The 25,450-nt window shown below is 39.5% G+C and overlaps 1 protein-coding gene across 1 annotated transcript in view; it reads right to left on the minus strand.

Annotated features, from left to right (window-relative positions):
- LOC126163107 (ryanodine receptor) overlaps nucleotides 1-25,450 on the minus strand; it is a 737,240-nt gene that overhangs the window by 400,276 nt on the left and 311,514 nt on the right. Inside the window, exons 20-21 of the mRNA XM_049920028.1 lie at nucleotides 17,836-18,044; nucleotides 17,415-17,655 (exon numbers count right to left, since the gene is read on the minus strand). Of these exons, the coding sequence (XP_049775985.1) occupies nucleotides 17,415-17,655; nucleotides 17,836-18,044 (450 nt within the window). The remainder of the gene's footprint in view (nucleotides 1-17,414; nucleotides 17,656-17,835; nucleotides 18,045-25,450) is intronic.

Below are 25,450 nucleotides of genomic sequence, written 5' to 3' on the forward strand. Positions count from 1 at the left end.
TACAGCTGTCATTTATAAATTTTCACCAATCACCAGAAATTTTATCTCCACCAAGTTGTATCTCAGTCCTAGGTAATTGCATTGATGAATTAAAGTCACCCAACCCAGTTGACATAACCTGCCTCTCTGAACACCATGTGACCACTGGTATAGCAACTAGGCCTAAGCACAATGAGAAACTCAGACAGGAGAGTACTGCAAATGTTAGAATAAGGAAAGGTTCACATAAAAGTATAATTAAAAATAATGTAAGTATATTTCATCAAAATATTGGGAGCTTAAAGAATAAAATAGATGAGATTCTGGTTTGTTTAGAAGATTAAGAAGCTGAGGATGAAATAGATATACTATGCCTGTCTGAGCATCACATTGTTACTGATATGGATAAGGTAAATGTAAGTGGATATAAGCTCTCTGGACATGTAATGAGAGAAAATATGGAGAAAGGAGGAGTTGCCATATATGTCAAAAAGTTATCATTGTGCAAAAAGTATAGAAACAAAAAAGTTTTGTGTAGAGAAACATATAGAAGCATGTGCCTGTGAGCTTAAATTAAATAAAGGCACATTCATAATTGTAACTGTATATAGGTCCCCATCAGGAAATTTTAATCTATTTCTGAAAAATTTGGACTCCTTGTTGTGCTATCTGTCAGACAGGGGGAAGCAAATTATTATTTGTGGGGACTTCAATGTAGATTCTCCGAAAGAGGGTAATAGGAAAAATGACCTTGAAGTATTACTCGGTTCTTTCAATTTGACACCCGTTATTGATTTTCCTACTCGGGTGGTAAAGGATAGCAGCTCACTGATAGATAACTTCTTTATAGACCAAGATAAGTTTAACCAGATAAATGCTCAGCCTGTTGAGAATGGTCTTTCTGATCATGGTGCACAGCTAATTACAATATATGACATAGCTCCATTCAGCAATACTAAACAGTCCTCCAAAGTAGTACGTTCAGTCAACGATTTAACAATTGCAAATTTCAGGGAAAGCCTACAGCAGTTAGACTGGGATGAGGTGTACCGTGAACCTGAGCCAATTTAAAATATAATTTATTTCATGACATTTTTGTAAATGCATTTGAAAATTGCTTCCCCAAGAAAATAGTTAAATATACTTGTAAGAAACCTTGTAACAAACCATGGCTTACTAAGGGTATAAAAATATCTTGTAACCAGAAAAGGGAAATCTATCTGACAGCAAGAAAGAGTAGTGACCCAGAAACTATCAAACATTATAAAAACTACTGTGTTATATTAAGAAAAATTATTAAAAAATCCAGAAGTATGTGTATCATGTCTGAAATCAGCAACTCTGATAATAAAATTAAAACAATTTGGAATATTATTGAAAGAGAAACAGGTCAACCAAGAGCACAGGAAGACAGTATTACCATCAAATTGAATGAAAACTTTATGAACAAAAAGTCAGAAGTTGAAAATATTTTTAATAATCATTTTCTAAATGTTGTGGATATAGTAGGATCCAGGTGTTCATTAGAAGATGCTAGGCTGTTAATGGAAGAGGCCCTACTATGCAATTTGATACAATTGAAATCTCACCCACTTCTCCCTCTGAAATTAAAAAAATAATAAACTTGCTTAAAAGCAAAAACTCACATGGAATTGATGGCATTTCCAGCAAAATACTAAAAGCTTGTTCTCAACAGATAAGTAAGATTCTCAGCCACCTGTGTAATAGCTCTCTGGAACAGGGCATTTTCCCTGATAGACTGAAATATGCTATTGTTATACCTTTGCATAAAAAGGGGGGTAGATCTCATGTCAACAATTACCGTCCAATCTCCCTTCAAACACCATTATCCAAAATTTTTGAGAAAGTAATGTATTCAAGAGTAGCTTCACATATCTGTAACAATGAAGTACTAACAAAATGTCAGTTTGGTTTCCAGAAAGGTTTTTCAACAGAAAATGCCATATATGCTTTCACCAATCAAATTTTGAATGATCTGAATAACCAAACACCACCCATTGGGATTTTTTTGTGATCTCTCAAAGGCTTTTGATTGTGTAAATCATGAAATTCTGCTAGACAAGCTCAAGTATTGTGGCATGAGTGGGACAGTGCACAAATGGTTTAATTCGTACCTAACTGGAAGAGTGCAGAAAGTTGAAATAAGTAGTTCTCATAATATGCAAAGATCAGTACATTCCTCAAACTGAGGAACTATCAAGAATGGGGTTCCACAAGGGTCAGTCTTAGGTCCTTTGTTGTTCTTAATATATATTAATGACTTGCCATTCTATGTTCATGAAGAGGCAAAGTTAGTTCTCTTTGCTGATGATACAAGTATAGTAATCACACCTGACAAACAAGAATTAACTGATGAAATTGTCAATACTGTCTTTCAGAAAATTACTAAGTGGTAACTGTAAGACACAGTACATACAGTTCTGTACAGTGAATGGTATGACGCCATTAATAAATATAGACCTTAATCAGAAGCATATAGCTAAGGTAGAATATTCCAAATTTTTAGGTGTGTCCATTGATGAGAGATTAAATTGGAAGAAACACATTGATGATCTGCTGAAACGTTTGAGTTCAGCTACTTATGCAATAAGGGTCATTGCAAATTTTGGTGATAAACATCTTAGTAAATTAGCTTACTACGTCTATTTTCACTCGTTGCTTTCATATGGCATCATATTTTGGGGTAATTCTCACTGAGGAATAAAGTATTTATTGCACAAAAGCGTGTAATCAGAATAATAGCTGGAGTCCACCCAAGATTATCCTGCAGACATTTATTTAAGGATCTAGGGATATTCACAGTAGCTTCTCAGTATATACACTCTCTTATGAAATTTGTTATTAACAACCAAACCCAATTCAAAAGTAATAGCAGTGTGCATAACTACAATACTAGGAGAAAGGATGATCTTCACTATTCAAGATTAAATCTAACTTTGGCACAGAAAGGGGTGAATTATATGGGCACTTAAGTCTTTCGTCACTTACCAAATAGTATCAAAAGTCTGACAGATAACCAACAAGTATTTAAGAAGAAATTAAAAGAATTTCTGAATGACAACTCCTTCTACTCCATAGAGGAATTTTTAGATATAAATTTAAAAAAAAAATATTTAAAAAAAATAAAATATAAAAAATAAAAATAAAAAACACAAAAAAATGAAAAAGTTGTTATATTAACTTAAGTATGTTGTTAAATTAACTTAATTATGTCATGTATTGGAAAATTTGACTCGTCCCACATCATTACGAAATATCGTATTCATGATCCATGGAACTAGTACTAATCTAATCTAATCTTTGGAACCAGACATTGGAGTGCTGATAGTGGAAATGGTTCATGGAGAGACATTATGCCTACTGTTGGAGGTTCCTTCCCCCTTCCCTCCCCCAACAGCTATCCGCTGATGCAGAGCTGCCATTTTTTCTGCAACAATAAAGATCCACGTCTCTAAGTGATAACCTTCACAGCATCCTGCCATAACCAGAAAGTTTCCACACACAAAGACTTTAAAATGTGCTTGCATATGATGCTAAGGACACATGGAGTGTTCCCAATGTTACTTCTGCACACTCTGGACCTTTCCAAGCACTCAAATGTAATGAACATATGGTGAAAATAATGAGCAACAGCTAACCGCTAACAGTATCACTAGCACGGGTCAAGGCAGCATATTTGCTGACACTACATGGCCCTTCACATTCTCAGGAAACCAGGGACTCAACATCAAGGACTTTGAACCAACACAGTAGTTGGTCTGGTCACACAACCCCACTGTCGCCTTTACCTCAGCAAACAAGCACTCAGAAAGCACCACCGACATCAGCAGTTTTGTGCTAGAGGTGGTCAATCATTCCGGGAGCCATGCTCTATGACGGGACGGGGAGAAGAGGGGGGAGGGGCTGCATGGGAAGCATAGATTTAAGATAACGACTAAAAGTGTGTATACTGTTCTTTGGTCTACATTGCTGACATTGTGTTGTGCCTTTGTTTTTAAGCTGTTTCCTTGTTTGACTTACTGTTGACAAACTGTCATTTCTAAATTCTGAAAATAACATCAGTTTATTCGGTTATGGAGTATTCCTGTGTTATTAAGATGGAAGAATCCTATAGTTACATTTTATGGCAGCTTGCATTTACAGGTAAAAAAAATTATATTCATACTAGTAGTCAGGCTTGGCATCACACAGGTCACATTAAGTATCTATGGCCAGACAGCTTAACTGGCATAATGTACTTTGGGGGCCATGAATAAAATTCAGAGAACAATGTTAAGTAATTGAATAACATCACTTTCATATTACCTACGCGATGTAAGTAGCATACACCATCAAAGTTGTCTAGAGGCATTAATGTGTCTTCCATACGGAATTTGGAGTGATGTCTCATGGCAATGATGGGAGCACATCATGTTGTATACGAATCATGGATGTATGTATAGGAGGCTCTCTAAGATGTCACCAACAAAAGAACAAATAAAAAGAAAAGTAAACACATATATGTTCTTTTCTTATCTTTTTCTTTTATTGGCGCTATCTCAGTGAGCCTCCAATGCATACTACATTGTTTACATGCGCATACTCCCATGATTCACATACTTAAAACAAGAAAAACAGAAAGTTCAAAGTTGAGTCATATGCATGTGTTTGTGGTGGTCTTCAGTCCTGAGACTGGTTTGATGCAGCTCTCCATGCTACTCTATCCTGTGCAAGCTTCTTCTTCTCCTAGTACCTACTGCAGCCTACATCCTTCTGAATCTGCTTATTGTATTCATCTCTTGGTCTCCCTCTACGATTTTTACCCTCCATGCTGCCCTGATGCAGGGCAAAATAAAGGATCGTACAACATAGATATGATTAAAAGATTTAAGGTTCCAGGAGAGTTTGCACCCTTTGAAAATTCGGTGGATTGACAATCACCAGCGGGCCGTGTTAAATTGTTTCTGTACTTCTATCTTAGTTTCCTTGGGACAATTTCTATCTTCTTTGACTATTCTATTGTCTTTTAGTACTACTATACCTTCTACTACCACTTCTTCCCAAATTAGAACTAAAAAAAATGTAAAACTCCAACACCTGTACGTGTGGAGTCCAGCATTTATTCAGTAATAATTGTATTGGTACATTTATGAAGATAGCCATAGCTTAGTTAACTTAACTATAAATTAACATTTCAAGGAAACTTTTGAAGAAGTATCATGCTCATGTAGCACATGAAAAGCCAAGAATAAGAACAATTTTAGCTCTATTATTACATGACATAACAGAAAGTGGACGGAGTTATAGCCCCATGACACTCGTAGAGAAATGCTTTAACTCAGAAGGTCTTTGCACAAGCTAGGAATATAGTAAGCTAAATATTTTGGAATTTAGAATAAGAAGTTACTGGTTTTGTACATTTTTAACATAAAGAAAAAAGAATAGAATGGTTGGGTTTTTATTTGAATTTTATTAGGGGAGGCTATTCATGGGTAGTGATACCAACTGTTTTAATTATGGGAGGCTAATCATGGGTAGTGATATCAACTCTATCAAGTATAGACCAACGAGTAGACCTGATGATGACTTACGCAAATATACTTGTCTATTCAATTCTGAAGGTGGCAGGGGTAAAATACAGGGAGCGAAAGGCTATTTACAACTTGTACAGAAACCAGATGGCAGTTATAAGAGTCGAGGGGCATAAAAGGGAAGCAGCGGTTGGGAAGGGAGTGAGACAGCATTGTAGCTTATCCTCGATGTTATTCAATCTGTGTATTGAGCAAGCAGTAAAGGAAGCAAAAGAAAAATTCGGAGTTAGTATTAAAATCCATGGAGAAGAAATAAAAACTTAGAGGTTCACCGATGACATTGTAATTTTGCCAGAGACAGCAAAGGACTTGGAAGAGCAGTTGAACGGAATGGACAGTGTCTTGAAAGGAGGATATAAGATGAACATCAACAAAAGCAAAACGAGGATAATGGAATGTAGTCAAGTTAACTCGGGTGATGCTGAGGGAATTAGAGTAGGAAATGAGACACTTAAAGTAGTAAAGGAGTTTTGCTATTTGGGGAGCAAAATAACTGATGATGGTCGAGGGAGAGAGGATATAAAATGCACACTGGCAATGGCGAGAAAGCATTTCTCAAGAAGAGAAATTTGTTAACATCAAGTATAGATTTAAATGTCAGGAAGTCATTTCTGAAAGTACTTGTATGGAGTGTAGCCATGTATGGAAGTGAAACATGGACGATAAATAGTTTGGACAAGAAGAGAATAGAAGCTTTCGAAATGTGGTGCTACAGAAGAATGCTGAAGATTAGATGGGTAGATCACATAACTAATGAGGAGGTATTGAATAGAACTGGGGGGAAGCGGAGTTTGTGGCACAAATTGACTACAAGAAGGGATCGGTTGGTAGGACATGTTCTGAGACATCAAGGGATCACCAGTTTAGTATTGGAGGGCAGCATGGAGGGTAAAATTCGTAGAGGGAGATCAAGAGACGAATACACTAAGCAGATTCAGAAGCATGTAGGCTGCAGTAGGTACTGGGAAATGAAGAAGCTTGCACAGGATAGAGTTGCATGTAGAGCTGCATCAAATCAATCTCAGGACTGAAGACCACAACAAACAATTCAATTGTATTTCATAGGGTTTTAGGGATTTGTTAGGACCAGTTTTCAGGGTGTCTGCAATGGTGAAGCCATGGCAAGTCTGTTCTGAAGAGAATGCCAAACAATTTCTCCCTCTTGTGCCTTGTGAAGTACCTTAGCAAACCGGGTCCCTGGGGTGGGGGGTGGTAAGGGAATCCATCTGTGGGGTACTTGTCTTCTTTTCTTCTTTGATCCTAATGTACCAGTCTCTTTATTTCCTTTTCTTACATCACCATAAGGAGTACCAAATCTATCTTCCCTCTGCCCATATGCAAAGTTCATGTCATAGGATCTCTTCTTTTTACAGTGTATATAGTAAAATTTACAACCTATAACAGTAGGATTGCACTGGCATATCATGATAATAATAGGCTAACAGGACTTTCTTTTTAGAGTGGAGTGACACATGTTAGTCACACTACACATTGTAGGGGAAAGGAGTCCAAGGAGGAGATGGAAGGCACGATAAACTGATGGCATGTTAGCTGAATAAGACGCAAAATCTTACGAGTTAACTAGAGAACAAGAAGGTTTGATAACTAGTATTCAACAAGGAGAAGGTTGATGAAGAATAATAACAGGAGATGAAGTGCTAAATTATCCTGTTGTATTCACAAGAAATACCTGGAACAGAATCTTTTGTATTGTCTGAATTTTGTAATTATAAGAAAGTCAAGGATAAGCTATATGTATCAGTAAGTAGAAGCAAGATACATAAGCATGAGAAATATGTGTACATAGTGATGTTATATACACACATCAAAAAAAGTTTTGCATCACCTCGGTTCCGAGAGTTCCGGAACTTGTATAGAACATTGGAATAGAGATCAACATAAACATCATTTCCGCCCTTTTTATTGCTCATAAAAACCACACATTGTATGTTGTACCACCATACCGTGAGACATTCAGAGGTAGTGGTCCAGAATGCTGTAAACACCGGTACCTCTAATACCCAGTAGCACATGCTCTTCCATCGATGCATGCCTGTATTTGCCGTGGCATACTGTCCACAAGTTCATCAAGGCACTGTTAATCCAGACTGTGCCACTCCTCAATGGCGATTCGACGTAGATGCCTCAGAGTGGTTGGTGGGTCATGTTGTCCATAAACAGCCCTTTTCAATCTATCCCAGACATGTTCAATAGGGTTCATGTCTAGAGAACATGCTGGTCACTCTAGTCGAGTGATGTCGTTATCCTGAAGGAGGTTGTTCACAAGATGTGCACAGTGGGGGTGCATCATGCAGCCTACTGCGCACAGTTTGAATCGTAACACAACATCCTGTGGCAGCACGAAAAGCATTATTCAACATGATGGTGTTACTGTCGGGGTTCCTCCAGCCATAATCCGTAGGTAGCAGTCATCCACTGCAGTAGTAGCCCTTGGGCGGCCTGAACGACGCCTGTCATCGACCTTTCCTGTCTCTCTGTATCTCCTCCATGTCCGAACAACATCACTTTTGTTCACTCTAAGACGCCTGGACACTTACCTTGTTGAGAGCCCTTCCTGGCTCAAAGTAACAATGCGGGCGCAATTAAACTGCGGTATTGACCATCTAGGCGTGGTTCAACTACAGACAACACCTCCTTCCTGGTGGAATGACTGGAACTGATCAGCTGTTGGACCCCCTTCATCTAACAGGCACTGCTCATGCATGGTTGTTTACATCTTTGGGCAGGTTTAGTGACGTCTCTGAACAGTCAAATGGGCAGTGTCTGTGATACAATATCCACCGTCAATGTCTATTCTACCGTTTCTTCCTTCGCCGTCGGCGTTGTCGTTGTTACCGTGAGACACCGTTATACCAAGAGGAAAGGCGCGTCGATCTTAGAGCATGAGATATGATGACCTTAAGCCATTGACAACACACAACGGTCACGGTAGCACCTGATTCCAGAATAGCTGCAGTAGCTAAGATCTACGAACTATCCCCTGTTGACCAGGTCCCCAAAACTTAACTCGTAACGAGCTCCCTTCAAAGCAAATTGTCATAACGATCGTCTATAAAGGCTTCATACAACGAGAAGAAATGTTACGGTTGATGGAATAATAACAGATACGACAAAACTGTCTTGTCTCTTCTGCTTTATTTAACATAACTTCGTTCACAGTTTCATTTCGCATTCACCACTCATTCACCGAAACCCTTTGATAAACAGTTTTGGTTGCTTAACACCAACAGTCAATGATAATGATACAGCTTTTCTCCTTTTTATAAATTGAAGCCCGCTCTCCGTGATATAATAAAAAAAACCGGTCTCAATACCGCGTCCCTCGTGAGATGCGAATAGACTTATCACGGAATTGACGGCCCTGTAGGTGTACTCAATTTAATGACCACACTTCGCTGTCCGCTATTTCGCGTAACTGAATGTCCATTTGTTAGTCTGATTATACACTGTAGCTATTTAAAATTCGCCCCTATATTTTTCACAACGCACAATTAGCACTTCGTTACTTATATGTTTTTTTTTTTTTCCCCCCTAAGTGTAAACGGAAAAAAAAAGACACCGTATCATGGGCTTAGTCAACATAAAGCAAAACACCTTAACATGCCCAATTTCACCTCTTCTTATAGGATCGGCTACCTTACTCATTAATTTACTACATATTGTTTCCAATAACACTAAACAGGTATCGCCGTTATATTTTAATTGTATTCGAAAGCATGTTACTACTATTATGACCAAACAAATCGTCACAAATCACGCGGCGTGCGTTTTTAATGATTACTTTACGCCATTCAATTAAATCGCGCGGCGTGCGTTTTTAATGATAACTTTCCGCAATTCAATTTCCGTTACAGCTATCTTGACTCGTAATGTTACACTATCTTCAGGAGTTCTGGGAACCGGGTTGATGCAAAACTTTTTTTGATTTGTATCTCCTCCATATATAAACAAGAGTAAGGGAAAAAAAGAAATTAGAAGAGAAAAGATAGTAAAAGGGGCCTAGTAACTGTGGATAAGGTGTTGGAGAGGAAATGGGTATGTGGATCTGCAGGAGGAATTGCCTATACTTGGTCAGGTGAATCCATGCGAGGAATGACCTGCAACATTTAACAACATTTAATGTGGCTGGGAGAAAGGTATGGTTAGATAGACCCATAGAAGGAATGGTCAGGAGAACCCGTTGAGGGAATGACCTGCACCTTTTTTTGTCTGACACAGTGACTGCCCTTAAAAGGAGTGTAAGTGCAGTGAATACAAAAGTATGAAGCTGTATAATGACTAGTGGTCACATTATGAAAGTTTTCTCCAAACTAGTTCTATAATTGAATAGACTTAACAGATAGTAGAGAAGAAAATGGCTGTAGCAGTAAAGTAATGAGGTTGTTTGCAGTTCTATGGTAATGGGGAGAGAGGTCCCCACATCCTTCCTTTCAGTGGGGTAATATCAAGTGTTACATGCCAATTAGGCAAACTACATTTCACACTCCTTGCTTGGAACAAGGAAAGATGATTGTAACACAACGATATTAAGTAGGGGGTAAGTTGCGAAACGTATACTGTGTGCGGGTGTTTGTTTTCGTATGTGCAGACATTAAATGGGAGATGTGGAATTCCAGAAAATGACTAGGTTTGATGACAAATAAACAGCCTCACCTGCAGTTGGTGGGGTGTTTTACGTTCTGGCATCGCAGCTTGACGGTGGCTAGACTATCAAAGAGCAACCACACTCTTCAAGAATGAAAGCAAAAAGACAATATGGTTTTGCGACAAATGAATTAGGTTTTAATCTTGATTGCCACAATGAGTATCTCACAAGTAAAGATGTGTTCTACTCAAATTTGTGAGTCACACTAATGATCTTTACACCCATTCACGGAAATATGTGTTTATAAAAAAAGAGTAGTGGACATGCTTTTTCATGATATGGGTAGAAGTTTTCTTCTCTTGCTCCGATAACAGCTGCAGAACATGAAGAAGTGAAACCTTTCCTTGACTACACATGAGATTTCAGAGGCACTGGTTAGCAGGACCTCTACTTCAAGAGAATCAACTACAGCAACCAGATTAAAAGAAAAAGGTAAATATGTCAGATGTTCTGTCGGGTGACAGATCTCATGAAATGTTCAGACTCAGCTTCAGCTACAAGGAGCAAGCCAGCAGCTACAAAAACCCTAAACCAAGAAGAAAACCACTTCACCCCTCCAGCCAGAGTGGCCGGAGATAGCGATCATGTGTGCATGAGATGAACCTGTTTGTGTTTTCCTTTCTTTTCCGAAAAAAAGCTTTGGCCAAAATTTACTTATGTAACAGCCCTTTTGTTGTGACTGTCTGCAACTCAGCATGTCATTTTTATGGAGAGCGACAATATATCCTTTTCATAATATTATGTACAAATTTTTATCTCACTTCCAAATTTTATTGGACCATGTTACTACATACACGTCACAAAATAAAACTACAGTATACTCCAAATTATTTGGGAAAATGTGGGGGGGAGAAGATGCATGAATAATAAAAAACACAAATAATTTAGATATTTTCAAACATAAATTCTTTGTTCAAAAATTTATCCAAATTCTGTGCACAGATACTGTAAGCCTGTTTATTTCTTAAAATAGTCTGTGATGTTGGTCTGCTTCTGAGAGGAATTGATACTCCTTCAAATGGCATTTCAAATTTTTCTTGTGACAATAATGTCACTGTACTGAAAACTCCTCTGGGCCATATAATCTAGAAGAGTATCAACATACTGCAACGCACTACAATGACCGAGAAGGTCACTGTCTTCATCCCCACTTTCACGATCCTCTTCTTTGTTTTGTTGCGAAGTAGCAATCACAATTAAAGTGTCACTCATGTACTGGAAACTGGGTTATCATGCGTTGATCTTCAGCCACTCATTCACGTTTTCTTCATTGACATCTTCAAAACCATTTAAACCTGTTGCCAGATACATTATCTACTATTTATTCATCACTGAAACCTTGAAAATCACTTTCTTCTATATCTGGAAGAATTTTCCTCCATGAACGAACTAGTGTGTATGGCTTGACTTACTGCCAGTCATCAGAAATCTTGTGTATAGCATCTAGAATTGCCTACTTCTTCCAGAACACCACCAAATTATCCTCATCAACCAGCATTCTCAGTAGTCCAGCCTGATAGCACTGTTTTACTGCTGCAGTAACAGCATGGTCCTTTGGCTATGTAATACCAGTCACATTAGGAGGTAAAAACTTAGTTACAATCAGGCCATCAACAGGTACAAGAATCATTTCATCTGGATGTAAAGGGGGCACTATCAAGCAATAGAACGGACTTCTGTGGTAATCCTTTCTGTTTTAGAAATTGCCAAACTCATAATACAAAATGTGTGTGGAACCAATATTTGAAAATTTCATTATCCATCCATGCTCCTTTTTTGTTGTAATAATGCAAAGGGATATCCTTAGCTGTGACGTTCTTGAATGCTCAGGGCTTATTTTTTATTTTCCAATCACTAGTACAGGTAGTTTCACTTTCTGGTTCCCAAAAGCATTAGCAGTGCACAAAACTGCAGTGTGCTCTTTAAACAAATTATATCCAGGAGCATGAATTTGCTCTTAAAATCAAGGGTTCTGGTTGGTAGACATTTCCAATACAGACCACTTTTGTAGCATGATGGAAAGAAGGAAGTTAGACCTATTGGGGTTAGCTGAAACAAGATGGAAAGGAGAAGGAAGGAGAGAACTGAGGAAAGGTTACCAACTGTACTGGAGTGGAAATGAGGAGGGAAGAAGAAATGAAGTGGGAACAGTAGTAAGAGATGAATTAAAAGAGGAAGTGAAGAGAATAAGTGATAGGATGATGAAGATCAAAATATCACTCAAGGGATGACCATAGAGGTAATACAAGTGTATGTGCCACAGGTGGGTTAGGTGGGTTGCACTTCTGAGGAGAAGCAAGAGTCTGAAGATGAAATGCAGAAGCAGATGGGAAGGAAGAATGTGATAGTAATGGGATATTTAAATGCACACATTGGTAGAGAAAGACAATGCTACGAAAATATGCTTGGACCAGAGGGTTGGAGCTGCCGAAATGAGGAAGGTGAAAGATTATTGAGTTCTGTCAAAGGAATGGCTTGCTGGTTGGGAACTCTTGGTTCAGGAAAAGAGCCACAAAATTACATGGTACAGTCAAGACTTAAAGAGAAAGTTGATAGTTGACTACTTCCTGTACGATAGTGTGATAGTGAGATGAATAAGAACATCATTGACATTAAGGTAATACCATCAGAGGCCTTGGATAGCAACCACCATTTGCTGGTAATGAACCTGAGAGGCACTAAGATAATAAAGGGACAGAAAACCAGGAAGGACATATAAGGGTATGGAAGTTGAAGGAGGAAGAAAACAGGCTACAGTCAATACAAGTAGTAAAGGAAAGCATCCCAAACGATGAACCAAAAATGGTAGAAGAGGAAAGGGGTAGATTCAAGGGAACATCAGTAAGTGGAGCAGAGCAATATGTGGAAGGACAAGCAACAAAAAGAGATGGAAAGAAACACCCTGGTGGAATGTTAAAACAAAGGATACAGTACAGAAGAAGAATAGAGTCTTTGGGGTATGGTTCCAGAAGAGAACAGTAGAGACGAGAGAAGAGTATCAAGCAAGAAAGAAAGAAGCAAAAAGAGTAGTGGTGGTGGAGGATGAAAGTGGATAGAACAGTGGACCAGAATGATGGAGGAGGATAATGAAGGTTCAAAAAAGGTGTTATATGGAATGCTTTAAAGTAAGAGAAAGACAGTATGACAGATTATGCCCAAATGGTGAATGGCCAAGTTGTAGAGAATAAGCAGAAACTCAAGAATATGTGGAAGGAATATTTTGAAGACCTCCTAAACCTGATGAGACCTCGATGAGGAGCAACAAGCCGAGGAGAAAAAGAGGGGGAACAGCACACAGAAAAAGACCTTACATGGGGAGAAGTGGAAAAGGGAATGGGCAAGATGAAGGGAGGGAAGTCACCAGATATGGATGAGCTAAGTGTAGAGATGGCGGGGACAGAAGGAGAGGTGGGGATACAATGGTTATATTGAGTAATGAAAATTGTGTGGAGACAAAAGATGATCCCAGAAGACTGGAAGAAGGGAATCATTGTCCTGATCTTTAGGAGGGAAATAGAAGAGTGCAAGAACTATTAGGGGATAATATTGATGAATCATTGTGCAAATATTTTTGAGAAAATTTTGGGAGCATGAATTCGGGCAAAATTAGATGGAGGGAAGAGAGAAGAGCAGCATGGCTTCAGAACAGGAAGGTCCATGGTGGATCTAATTTTTGCTGTAAGACAACTGCAGGAACAGCACTATGAATATGGAATAGATCATTCTACTAATGACCTTCCTGGACATTGAAAAAGTGTATGATAGTGTACGTAGAAGCAAAGTGTGGAAAGCCCTGGAGAACAGAGGAGTAGCAAAACAGATTATTTGGAGGATGAGGGAAATGTACAATGGAAGTGTGAGCTGTGTGAAAGTGGGAGGAGAGAGATCAGCCTGGATTGAACAGAAGAATGGCTTCAAGCAGGGAAGTGCACTTTCACCATTACTCTTCATTGTAGTGATGGATGATGTAATGAGTACAGCAGAACAAGTAATTGGTGAAGGAAAGATGAAAGCTATGGTAATTGCAGATGATCTGATGATTTGGGGGGAATCAGGAGGAGGAAGTACAAGAGCAGTTGGACGTATGGGAATGAACAGTACAAGGATATGGGATGAAATTTAGTATAAGTGAGAGTGAGATGATTATCACAACAAGAATGAAGGAGAGAGGAACAACTGGAATAACAACTGGTGGGGAATGATTGAGGAGGGTGGAGAGCTTCAAGTACTAGGAAGCCTGATACAGGAAGATGGAAAGAAACAACAGAGAAATAAACGAGCAGGGGAGAAAAACAGAAGCATTTCGGAAGTGTGTCAGAAGCCTAATACGGAGCTAGGATGTACCCTAAATCAGTAAAAAGGTAATATACCAATCATACTATGTCCCAATCCTGACATATGCATCTGAAACCTGGGTTATGAAAGGAACAGAGAAAAGCAAAGTACAAGCAAGTGAGATGAAATTCTTGAGAAACAGTATTGGTGTGACAAAGATAGACAGGTTAAGAAATGAGAGGATCAGAGAGTTAATGAAGGTGAAACCATTACAGGAGGAGACAGAGAAAGCAAGGCTGAGATGGTATGGGCATGTTAAGTGAATGGAGGAGAAGAGGATACCCAGGAGGATACACAATATGAAATTGGAAAGAAAGAGAACAAGAGGAAGACTGAGAGACAGATGGCTGAAAGGAGTGGAGGAATGCGTCCAGAAGAAAGGAGAAGACTGGAACAAGATGAAGATGAAGAGATGGTGTCAAGACAGAAGACGATGGAGAGGCCTATGTTCCAAATAGACCCAGCCAGAGGCTGGAAATTGTCCAAGATGATGGTGATGTATCATAAATTTGGTCAGGTGTGAAATTCTTTTGTTCCACAAGTTTCTGGAATTCTTCAGTGAATTGCTGCAACATTTGAGTTAAGCTGTTCTTCTCGCATGGTAAGTTCACAAATCCCATGACATTGTTCGAATCTGGTTACCCACCCTGATGAGGTATTAAATTCTCCCTGTAACCCTAGAGTTCATGAAAAAATTTTGCTTTTTCAATACACATCACACCTGACATACTGACACCTTCGGCTCATTTTTGGCTAAACCACTGTAAAAGAACAGCATTTAATTTAACAAATGTAGATTTCTTAACATCTTTTTCATGTAGATGGTCTAGAACTAGAATCACATTTACTGACAAAATCCTGTATTTTCTGTTTACTCTTTTTAATGTCCAGAATAGTCTGCATTCCAATACCATAATCACCACTTAGTGCTGCATCAGTTGTCAAATATTTCAATTAATTCTAATTTTTCTTTTAATGTCCACACATACTTATTTTATTTCTCCATCATCGCCTTTACAAATTTCTTTTAATTTTTTTTGTTGGTACTTACATGCCAATTAACATCAGAAAACTAAGTTTGCTTTTGATTTACACAGAAAAGGCTGGCTGATGACAATGCAGCTGTCATTTAAACAATGACAATTGCATTTATTATCATGCGGAGGGTTGTTTATTGCTGTTTTCTAGAGAAATGGGAGAATAAAGTACTATAAAGCAAACATGGAGGACGAGAATGTGAAACATGGATTGGGATACAGGTGATAACAGAAGCCCTGTTTACTGCCTATAAAACAAAACAGTGTGCAACATTAATAATAAGTGTTATTTAATGGGTGAGAAACTTACAAACAAAAGATTTAATGAGATGCATAACACAGTTCATGGGAAGGAGAAAACAAAAAGAGGTAGAGAAATACCAGAGTAATACATCAAACTGTGAGACATGAATGCATGTATAGGGACTGGCTGCACACGATGAAGAATTACCTTGTTCACCCCCATCCACTTTTTGTTTTATCTGATCAAAGGGCAGCAACTGTGTAAAAAAACATTTCACAGTTCAACACTCTGTTTTCAGACCAGACAAGTTACATTTTTATCCTTCACATCCCCATTAACCAAACCACAGCCCGACTCGTGCTGATTTATCCTTTTGGAGAAATGTGAAAATGATGAAATATGAAGGCCTTGTTACAAAGGCATTCCAGTTATTTTGAGGGTCTTGGATGCTCATACAAAGTGAAAGGGAGGAAGCTAACAATTTGCTGACAAGTATGAACAACTCAATACTATACACGGGGGCCTCTCTGAAAGAGATGAGAAAACTGTCTTGTTTGCTAGTTTCTGATAATCCTCTCTCTGTTGTGACAAAAGGAGAATTCACTTACACAAAATGTAAAATTACAAGGAGGTAGAAAGCCTGGCAAACACTTACCTTCATGGGATGAACTTCTAATATTGCTGACAGAAACATTTAAAAGTGAAAAGAACTATTCTTAACTTTCAAAATAGTTAATTTCTTTCTCAGGGAGAAATGTGGGATGATTTTAAGAAGGAGAGGGAGATCACTCAGATCCAAGGTCAAGATGGACCCACATGTTGTGAGCATGGAGGAAAGGCAGAGGGGAGTAGTTTGTTTCAATGTAAGAGTGTTAACAGTCATGTTTCATAGCCAATCATCATATTAAACACCAACCCTTAAGGATCCTGAATAAAACTTTCTAACATTTAATGGCACAATTGTGCATTCAGACATTTTTCTCTACTCGCAGACAATGCCATAGCTACCAAATGTAGATGTTAGCAAAGCAAGGATTCTAATCTAGCATATTACTAAACATCCCGGAAGAGTGGGATAAATTTGCTGGTTGGTGCAGAAAGATCATTTCCTAATCTCATAGGTTCTCCTATATGAAGTTCATTTCTGTGTAGCTGTAGTTTCCAAGACAGATGTCTCATGTCTAAATTTAATGAATGATCAAAACCAAAGCTTACATGAGAAAATGACTGCTCGACGTTTGCTGAAAGCAATGAAAAGAATGATTTGCATTCAGGCTCAATTTGTAAAACACATCATCATAGGGCAAAGCTTTTGTATCAGCTGCAAAGATGGTGCTACCTGAACACCATGCCCAATGTAATAAATAAAGCTTGCATGAAACACTTGTTAAGAGAAGCTATCTACAATTTTGGTCAGATTACTTCCAAAAGCGACCATTTTCAAGTAAATAGTGGCCAGATCTTATGGAAACCTAACATTTCTTAGTACCATTTCTACCGCCCTACTTTCAAAAACTGAAGGAAATAATTTTGTTTAGCAAGTAAAACAACAGCTAACTTACCTCATTGAGGCCATAAGTCCAGCCTTGTTGAATGCGTTCTTTTGCCCAGAGATTGTGTGTATTTTCTGCAAGCTGATCAACCAACTCTTCCATTTTTGGAGTAAGTGTGATAGCACTAAGGTCCAGGGGTGCTGGTTTGTAGCCATTCGACTGGAGGAATGGTTCATTTGGAAGACGAACAGTTTTGATACGAGATGGTGGCTTGTCCATGGTAATATAATATCCAAGTGCAAGAATTGTCCTACAAAAAGATCTCTTATAAACAATTTGTTTCATAATAACATCAACAAAAGTGTTACTATAAACTGGGTATTTGAAATTTATCACTTAATAGTTTTTAGGGGTAAAGTTCATCCTTTATTTCCTTTTTAGTAAAGTACCACTGTAAGTAAGTAAAAACTACAACTGAACCATAACATACTTAAGTGTTTGTACTGCAAGCTGTGAATCATAACGTTTCTCAGCTGGAGGCAGTCTTTCAAACTGAATGAGGCATGGATGAATTTTACGAACATCATCTCTCCTTTCTCCGTATGCCCAACCGGCTTCAATTTTGTTCATTGCCCACATTTCATGGATGTTTTCTGCAAGACGATCTCTGATGCTTTCTATATAGCCCGGTAATGTAATCTGGAAACAGAAACATGAATTTGTCCCATGTCAGAAAATACATAATTTCTTTTAAAGTAATAGCATTTTGACTTTTATCACAAAGAAAGCAGTTTAACAATTATGTAAGCATAAATATAGAGTGAAAAAAGGAAGTTATAGAAAAACTCAACCAAATTTTAAAAAATCAACAAATGTATTTTAATGCCAAAAAATAAACCACTGATTGCAACTTGAGTTTTAACAAACAGTAATTCGTATAATGCATTCCTGGATAGCTGAGAGTGGTAGTGTACATGCTTCCGGGACATGAGGTGAGCCAATCCCAGATTGATTCTGCCTCATGGCTTTAGTTCTACAAATCAGTAGTGACTTTTGTCTCGATTCATCATTGTCACAATCTCCCTGTAGTGTGAATCCAAGTAATGTCGCATACATTAGGTGATGAATTTAGTGAACTATGATAAAAGGATGTAGACAGTATTACTTATGGAATTTTAGGTTGGTCTAGGGAGCATGCACAAATAACTGAAATGGTTAATGTGACTGCTTGTATTAAGCAGGAAATTCAGGTTCGAGGCCCAGTTTGGCCCAAATTTTCATGTGTCACTATTAGGTAGTAGAGCTATACCTAATACAGGCTGATGTCAAGGAATTCGCAGTCAGCAAATTAATTTCAAAAACTTAGAAAATGTTACCATGCTTTGTCATGACATCAACACAGATTCCTTCTGGGGGTAGTGGTTGTATCAGGGAGATCATCCACTCACCAAATGCTACTAACACTGTCAAAACTGATGTACAACACTGCTGACACCACAGAGAAATGTCTAAAGGCAACAGGAAGAGAAGAACAAGTAAGTCATATTATGAATGGTTGTAAACTATGTCTTGCAGATGAAGTCTCCTATAAAAATGCTCACCTGATCTCTGACTGAGTAAGAAGATAAGCAGATAAATCTGGTGATCTTAGAGATAAGTTAATGTCAACAAATCTTGAGACGATATAATTAATAAACAATTCCTGTGCAGCTGCCACTGATTGCCTTGTAGCGTGTGATATTACAGCATACTATCAAAACAAGGTGTCATGAAGCTGTGGAAAACTGTACAAGGTGGTGGTGCAAGGAATGTCTGTAGCATCTGATGATATGATGTGTAATAACTGTCAGTGTTAACAGTCCTTCACTTTCAAAGAAAGTAAGCTCCAGTGACACTGTGTGATGGAACTGTATACCGCACGGTTAACTGTCAGGTGTACATTTCCACTCTTCACCCAGCAGGCCTTATTAATGCAACTAGTGAGATGAAAATGAAGTGCACTGCCCTCACACTTTTGTCTTCATTTGTTGGCACAAAGCTATTTGCAACCAGTGATCGTATTCTTTCAGTTTTTCCAAAATCTGGAACTAGTATGGATGGGTGTTAAAGCCAACACAAAGAATTTAGCATTCACTCTCTCCAGAGAACTTGACCACAATTGCTTCCTTATGAACTTAAAACCATAGACTCCACGGAAGCATTGCCAAGGTCACGAGTGGATGTGTTTTGGTGTCTGTGTGGTGATTTTGTGTGTGTGTGTGTGTGTGTGTGTGTGTGTGTGTGTGTGTGTGTGTGTGTGTGTGTCCTTGCACTAGAAAAAGACAACAGCTCGAAAGTATATACACCTCTGGACTGTTACGAGTTTCTTTGTGTCATACATTTTTCAGTGGTTGTCTTTCCACATTTTTGTTCATTATTAACATACAACCTCTGTATCCTGTGTTGTACTCAGCAACTCTATTGTTTTTGCCTTTCAGAGATGACCTCACCTCTTTAAGGTTAGTAATCCAAGTTTTATAGTGTGTTTTGGGACCAACAGACTGTGATAACCAATTGCACCACCACCCAGATGTTGAGCACCAGCCGATGTCTCCATCAGCTGTTGTCATTCAAATAGCACATATGGTGTGACTGTCACTAAACATCCCCTATCGCAAAGGGGGCCGCAAGGGGGAGAAATTGCAGCTGAGAGACTGTGCATGTTGGCTGCACAGGTGCCTCCCAGTGCCACTTACAGCTTGCCATCCACATACACAATAGATGCCCAGCGACCACCCTGACTCTGCTCTTACTCGTTGTGCTATTTACTATGCTACCTAGAACTGTACTGTACCCTTCTTGTGTTGTCAACTATTGTCATCTGAGATCATTAAATATCCTTGTTCTGGATGTACCATCTCATGATTTTTTTATGTTATGAGTTACAACATAATTGGCAACAATCGTGGGCACTTTTTATGCTTGTTATGTAGCCTTGGAGCCTGCATAACAGGCCACCTTACCAGGTGTGTCGATGGAAACTGCACTACAGCAATTTCTACAACAGCAGTCAAAGGGATAGAAATGTCAGGTAGCTTTCCTTGTTGTCCATGTTATTCCCTCAGCCATAAGCTACAAACCTGCCACTGTTCCTACCTTATGATGAAACAGCAGAAGAGTGGAAAGGATACAAGAAGGGCCTCCGGAAGCACTTTGCTACATTCCAAGCAATAGATCAAGTTTGGTAAAATTACTTTTCTTGTCATGGATCTCACACAGTATGTAACAGCTTTTGTGCAAGCTAGTCCCTCTCATGGAACCAGCACATCTGACATTTGATGAAATGTGTACTCTGTTAACTACCTACTTTCACCGTCACTGTCATATCACTGCATTCCATGTGGAATTTTATCAGAATCATAACCACACAAATCAGTCATTCTCCACATGGGCAAGTAAACTGCAGGGCCTCAGTAGGAAATGCCAATCTGTGACTCCAGTAAATAAGGAATCATACCCAGAGTTGATGATTGGGGACACAATCATTTGTATGGTGTGGATAAGGAAGTGCATCAGAAAGCTCTACAATTTGAGGACCCCACCTTAGAGAACATTTTAAAATGGGTCCAACCCTATGAAATTTCCCAGGTAGCAGGCCACTGATTATGATCTTGGGGAGAGGTGCCAGCCACCGTGTCAGAGCCAGAAGTAGGATTCAACTTTATTGACACAGTAAATATGGCAACAGTAGCGTGCAAACCTGTAGCACTCTGTACCATAAACAAGTGCTCGGACTGTTTTCGAACACATGTCAGAGAAGATTGCAATGACCAGGCAGCAAAGTGCAGGGCATTCTGGGAGGCATCCTGGAAGGAAGGAAATCTCATTTCTGTCTGCCTGGCTCTGGACAAAAATGCTTGCCTCAACAGGATCTGATATGATTTCATCGGAGTTTCACACCAAAGTGATGTTACCTAAGAAACTGTTCATCATGCTCACTTTGTGCGATACACAGGTTCAGCTACAAGTTGACACTGGTGTCTCTACATTTAAGTTAACCTCTCGTACATATCTCCAGCTGGAAGCACACCACATTCAATCCACAGCTCACCACTCAGGTGCCATTTAACAAACAACATGTTCCATTCAGAGATTAACTCACAATTGGGGTGACATGCAAAAATGTTGTAAGACACCACACGCTCCTTGTGGTTCACAACATGGTACGCAGAATCTATTCGGCCATGATGCTTTCTCTGCTTTCGGATTTGTCATTCATAACTCAGTCCACTTTGTCTCGGGACAAGTACCATGTTGGGGATTGAAAACCCTCAGATATTTCCTCTGGGGTCCAGAAAAAGGGAAGCACTTTATAGCACAGATTACATTAAAAAAATTGGTGTGCCCTTACTTCTTACGTGCTGTCAACAATGAGCTAGGTACACTAACAACCCTGGATATCATGGAACCCATGTCTCTATGTGAATGGCCGACACCTATGGTTATTGTGAAAACACACTTGGGCAAATTGCGCTGTGTGGAGACTTTAAGGTTATGGTCAATTCTTAGTCAGAGGTCAATACCTATCCCTATCTGAAATCAGATGAGCTTTCTTTGCTCTTGTGGAAGGCCAGAATTTTTCGAAGTTAAATCTCTCTGAAGCTTGCTTACAACTATCCCTGGATGAAGAATCACAAGAAAGTCCTGGTAGTCAACATGCCACATGGATTATACCGTTTCAAACACTTAATTTTCGAGAGTGCCAGTGTCCCAGCAATCTTTCGAAGGTTCCCTGGGAAACTGCTACACAATGTTTTGAGCTGCATAAATTATCTAGGCAATATAGTGGTGATGGGGGTCACAACAGAAGAACACTTAGGAAACTTGCAGCGGCTGTTCTACATCCTCTTGTCCACAGATGTCAAATGCAATCTCAATGTGGGGTCCTGCCCACTCGTCTCATATAGGGTGCCTAAAAGAATGCCGTATTCTCAGAATGCTATACAACAATTCAAGCAAAATTGCATTAACAGTTTTTATTACAAATAAGAAGAATGATAATACTTAACTTGTATTTACAACAAGTGGTCGCAAGTGATGGGCAACATGCAAATAAGTGTCCTTTGCTATAAACGAAGTTCCTGTAAGTTTGACACAAAGTTTGTGGATCATTAATAACTGCTATTGTAGTGTTCTCTGCTAGGCCTGTCCGTATACTATCACGATACTGAATGATACTGAGCCGATACTGAGTGGTCGAGGCTGGCAGGAGCGGCGCTTATATTCACCTCTTGTAGAGGCCGCTCCTGTCGTGGTGCGATCCCAATCAGTGTACCTTTAGCCGTTGTCATTTCAACACCTTTTCTTGTGTTCTTCATCTTCATTCCGGAGGTTGTGGTTATGCCAGAACACTCAAAAAATCTCTCTTTTTTTTTTTCAACCCTTGGAGAAATACCTGGGGCAAATTATCTCTCATGAAGGTATTATGTCCACAAAGAAGCTGGTTGAAGCTGTCATGTTTCCTCGGCCCACAAATTTAAAGGAACTCCAGTCATTCTTGGGAAAAGTAATATACTATGGAAAATTTTTCCCAGGCATGACATCAATTATGCATCAGCTCAACATTCTATAGAAGAAGAGTGTGCCTTTTGTATGGTCAGAGGCATGTGGACAGGCATTCAAGACCCCGAAGCAGGCCAGCCTATTGGCAGCATGCCACTGACATTTCAACCACGCAAAAAGCTAGTGATGGCAATGGACACCTTTGTACGAGGTTTGGGGCTGTCATGCCACATAGCGATGCAGAAATTTCTGAACATCCCGTCACATTTGCAGTGAACATGCTCAAAACCATGCAGAAGAGGTATCCATAAATTGAAAAAGAGGCCCTTGCAATCATCTTTGTGCTTAAGAATTCCCACATATTTCTATACATCTTTGTGTTGAAAAAATTCCATTTATTTCTACACAGAAAAAACTTTCAACCCATTACAGATCATAAACCATTGATCTCCCTCTTTGGTCCTGTAGGAACACTATCTGAGAAGACTATCCACTGACTCCAGTGCTCAACACTCTTTCTCAGCAGGTACAATTATGAAATCCACTTCTGCAATACCACTCAAAACGCCATCACTGACGTCCTTCTCATCTCCAAATGGACCCTGAATTGTAGTTCAATCAAGACAAGATCTTGTGCTTCCAATTGGATGAAGAGGTTCAACAGGGCATGTGTGGCTGCAGCCATGGCCAAGAAACCATCTCCCAACAGATCTGGTGGTACATTCAACAGGGCTGGCTAGACCACATTTCTGGTTGGTACTCCAACCCAGTACAGCATTATTTCCACCAATGCTGCCAGTTAATCCTGGTAGTTACCCTTTTGACTGTGGTTCAACAGTCTCCGCATGTGGTCCCACCAGAACCTTTGGATCCATTAATCTTTTGGCTCTTGTGCTTATGACTCTTTCGCCAAGTTCTCATGAACTGAACCAGTTGCCCGGGGCCAAGTGTGCTGGCTGTGCAAAGACCAGGAGGTTGAACATCTTGTCTGCAACTGTCATCAATGTGGATAACAGAAAGTGTCTCAATGACAAACATTCTCACACTGGCTCTCAGGCGGCGGGAGTGGGTTTACATCGAGTTCGTGGGCCCATTCCTGGGCACTACCTGGCTGACTGTCCTTGATGCATACTTTAACTTTCCATAAGTGGTCAACTGTTGGTCCACTAGTGTGGAGGCTATGGTCACAGCTTTCAGCAGAATTTTCACTAATGAATGACTTCCCCTCACACTGGTGTCGGACAATGGACCGTAATTTTGCAACCAGGTTTATGCAAGTTCTGCTGCAGAAGTGAGGTTCAACATCTGGTGTCTCCCCATCTTTCAATCCCGAATCAAATGGTGAGGCTGAAACACTTGTGTGAACTTTAAAACACAGATGAACAAATATGTGGCTGATGCTCCTATGGATGAGCTGCTATCATTTTTTTATTTCCTGCATGTCATATATATATATATATATTTTCTGCTTGTGTCTGTGTATGTGTGGATGGATATGTGTGTGTGTGCGAGTGTAAACCTGTACTTTTTTCCCCCTAAGGTAAGTCTTTCCGCTCCCGGGATTGGAATGACTCCTTACCCTCTCCCTTAAAACCCAATCCTATTGTCTTTCCTTCTCCTTCCCTCTTTCCTGACGAGGCAACCATTGGTTGCGAAAGCTAGAGTTTTGTGTGTATGTTTGTGTTTATTTGTGTGTCTATCGACCTGCCAGCGCTTTTGTTGGGTAAGTCTCATCATCTTTCTTTTTAAATATATTTTCCCACGTGGAACGTTTCCCTCTATTATATTTATATATATATATATATAAATAATAGAGGGAAACATTCCACGTGGGAAAAATATATTTAAAAAGAAAGATGATGAGACTTACCAAACAAAAGCGCTGGCAGGTCGATAGACACACAAACAAACACAAACATACACACAAAATTCTAGCTTTCGCAACCAACGGTTGCCTCGTCAGGATAGAGAAGGAAAGACAAAAGGATATGGGTTTTAAAGGAGAGGGTAAGGAGTCATTCCAATCCCGGGAGCGGAAAGACTTACCTTAGGGGGAAAAAAGGACAGGTATACACTCGCACACACACACATATCCATCCGCATATACACAGACACAAGCAGACATTCGTAAAGGCAAAGAGTTTGGGCAGAGATGTCAGTTGGGGCGGAAGTACAGAGGCAAAGATGATGTTGAAAGACAGGTGAGGTATGAGCGGCGGCAAATGGAATTAGAAATTAGCGGAGATTGAGGCCTGGCGGATAGCGAGAAGAGAGGATATGCTGAAGGGCAAGTTCCCATCTCCGGAGTTCTGACAGGTTGGTGTTAGTGGGAAGTATCCAGATAACCCGGACGGTGTAACACTGTGCCAAGATGTGCTGGCCGTGCACCAAGGCATGTTTAGCCACAGGGTGATCCTCATTACCAACAAACACTGTCTGCCTGTGTCCATTCATGCGAATGGACAGTTTGTTGCTGGTCATTCCCACATAGAACGCTTCACAGTGTAGGCAGGTCAGTTGGTAAATCATGTGGGTGCTTTCACACGTGGCTCTGCCTTTGATTG

The sequence above is a fragment of the Schistocerca cancellata genome, chromosome 2, assembly GCF_023864275.1.
Source record: "Schistocerca cancellata isolate TAMUIC-IGC-003103 chromosome 2, iqSchCanc2.1, whole genome shotgun sequence".
In the NCBI taxonomy this organism is placed as follows: domain Eukaryota; kingdom Metazoa; phylum Arthropoda; class Insecta; order Orthoptera; family Acrididae; genus Schistocerca; species Schistocerca cancellata.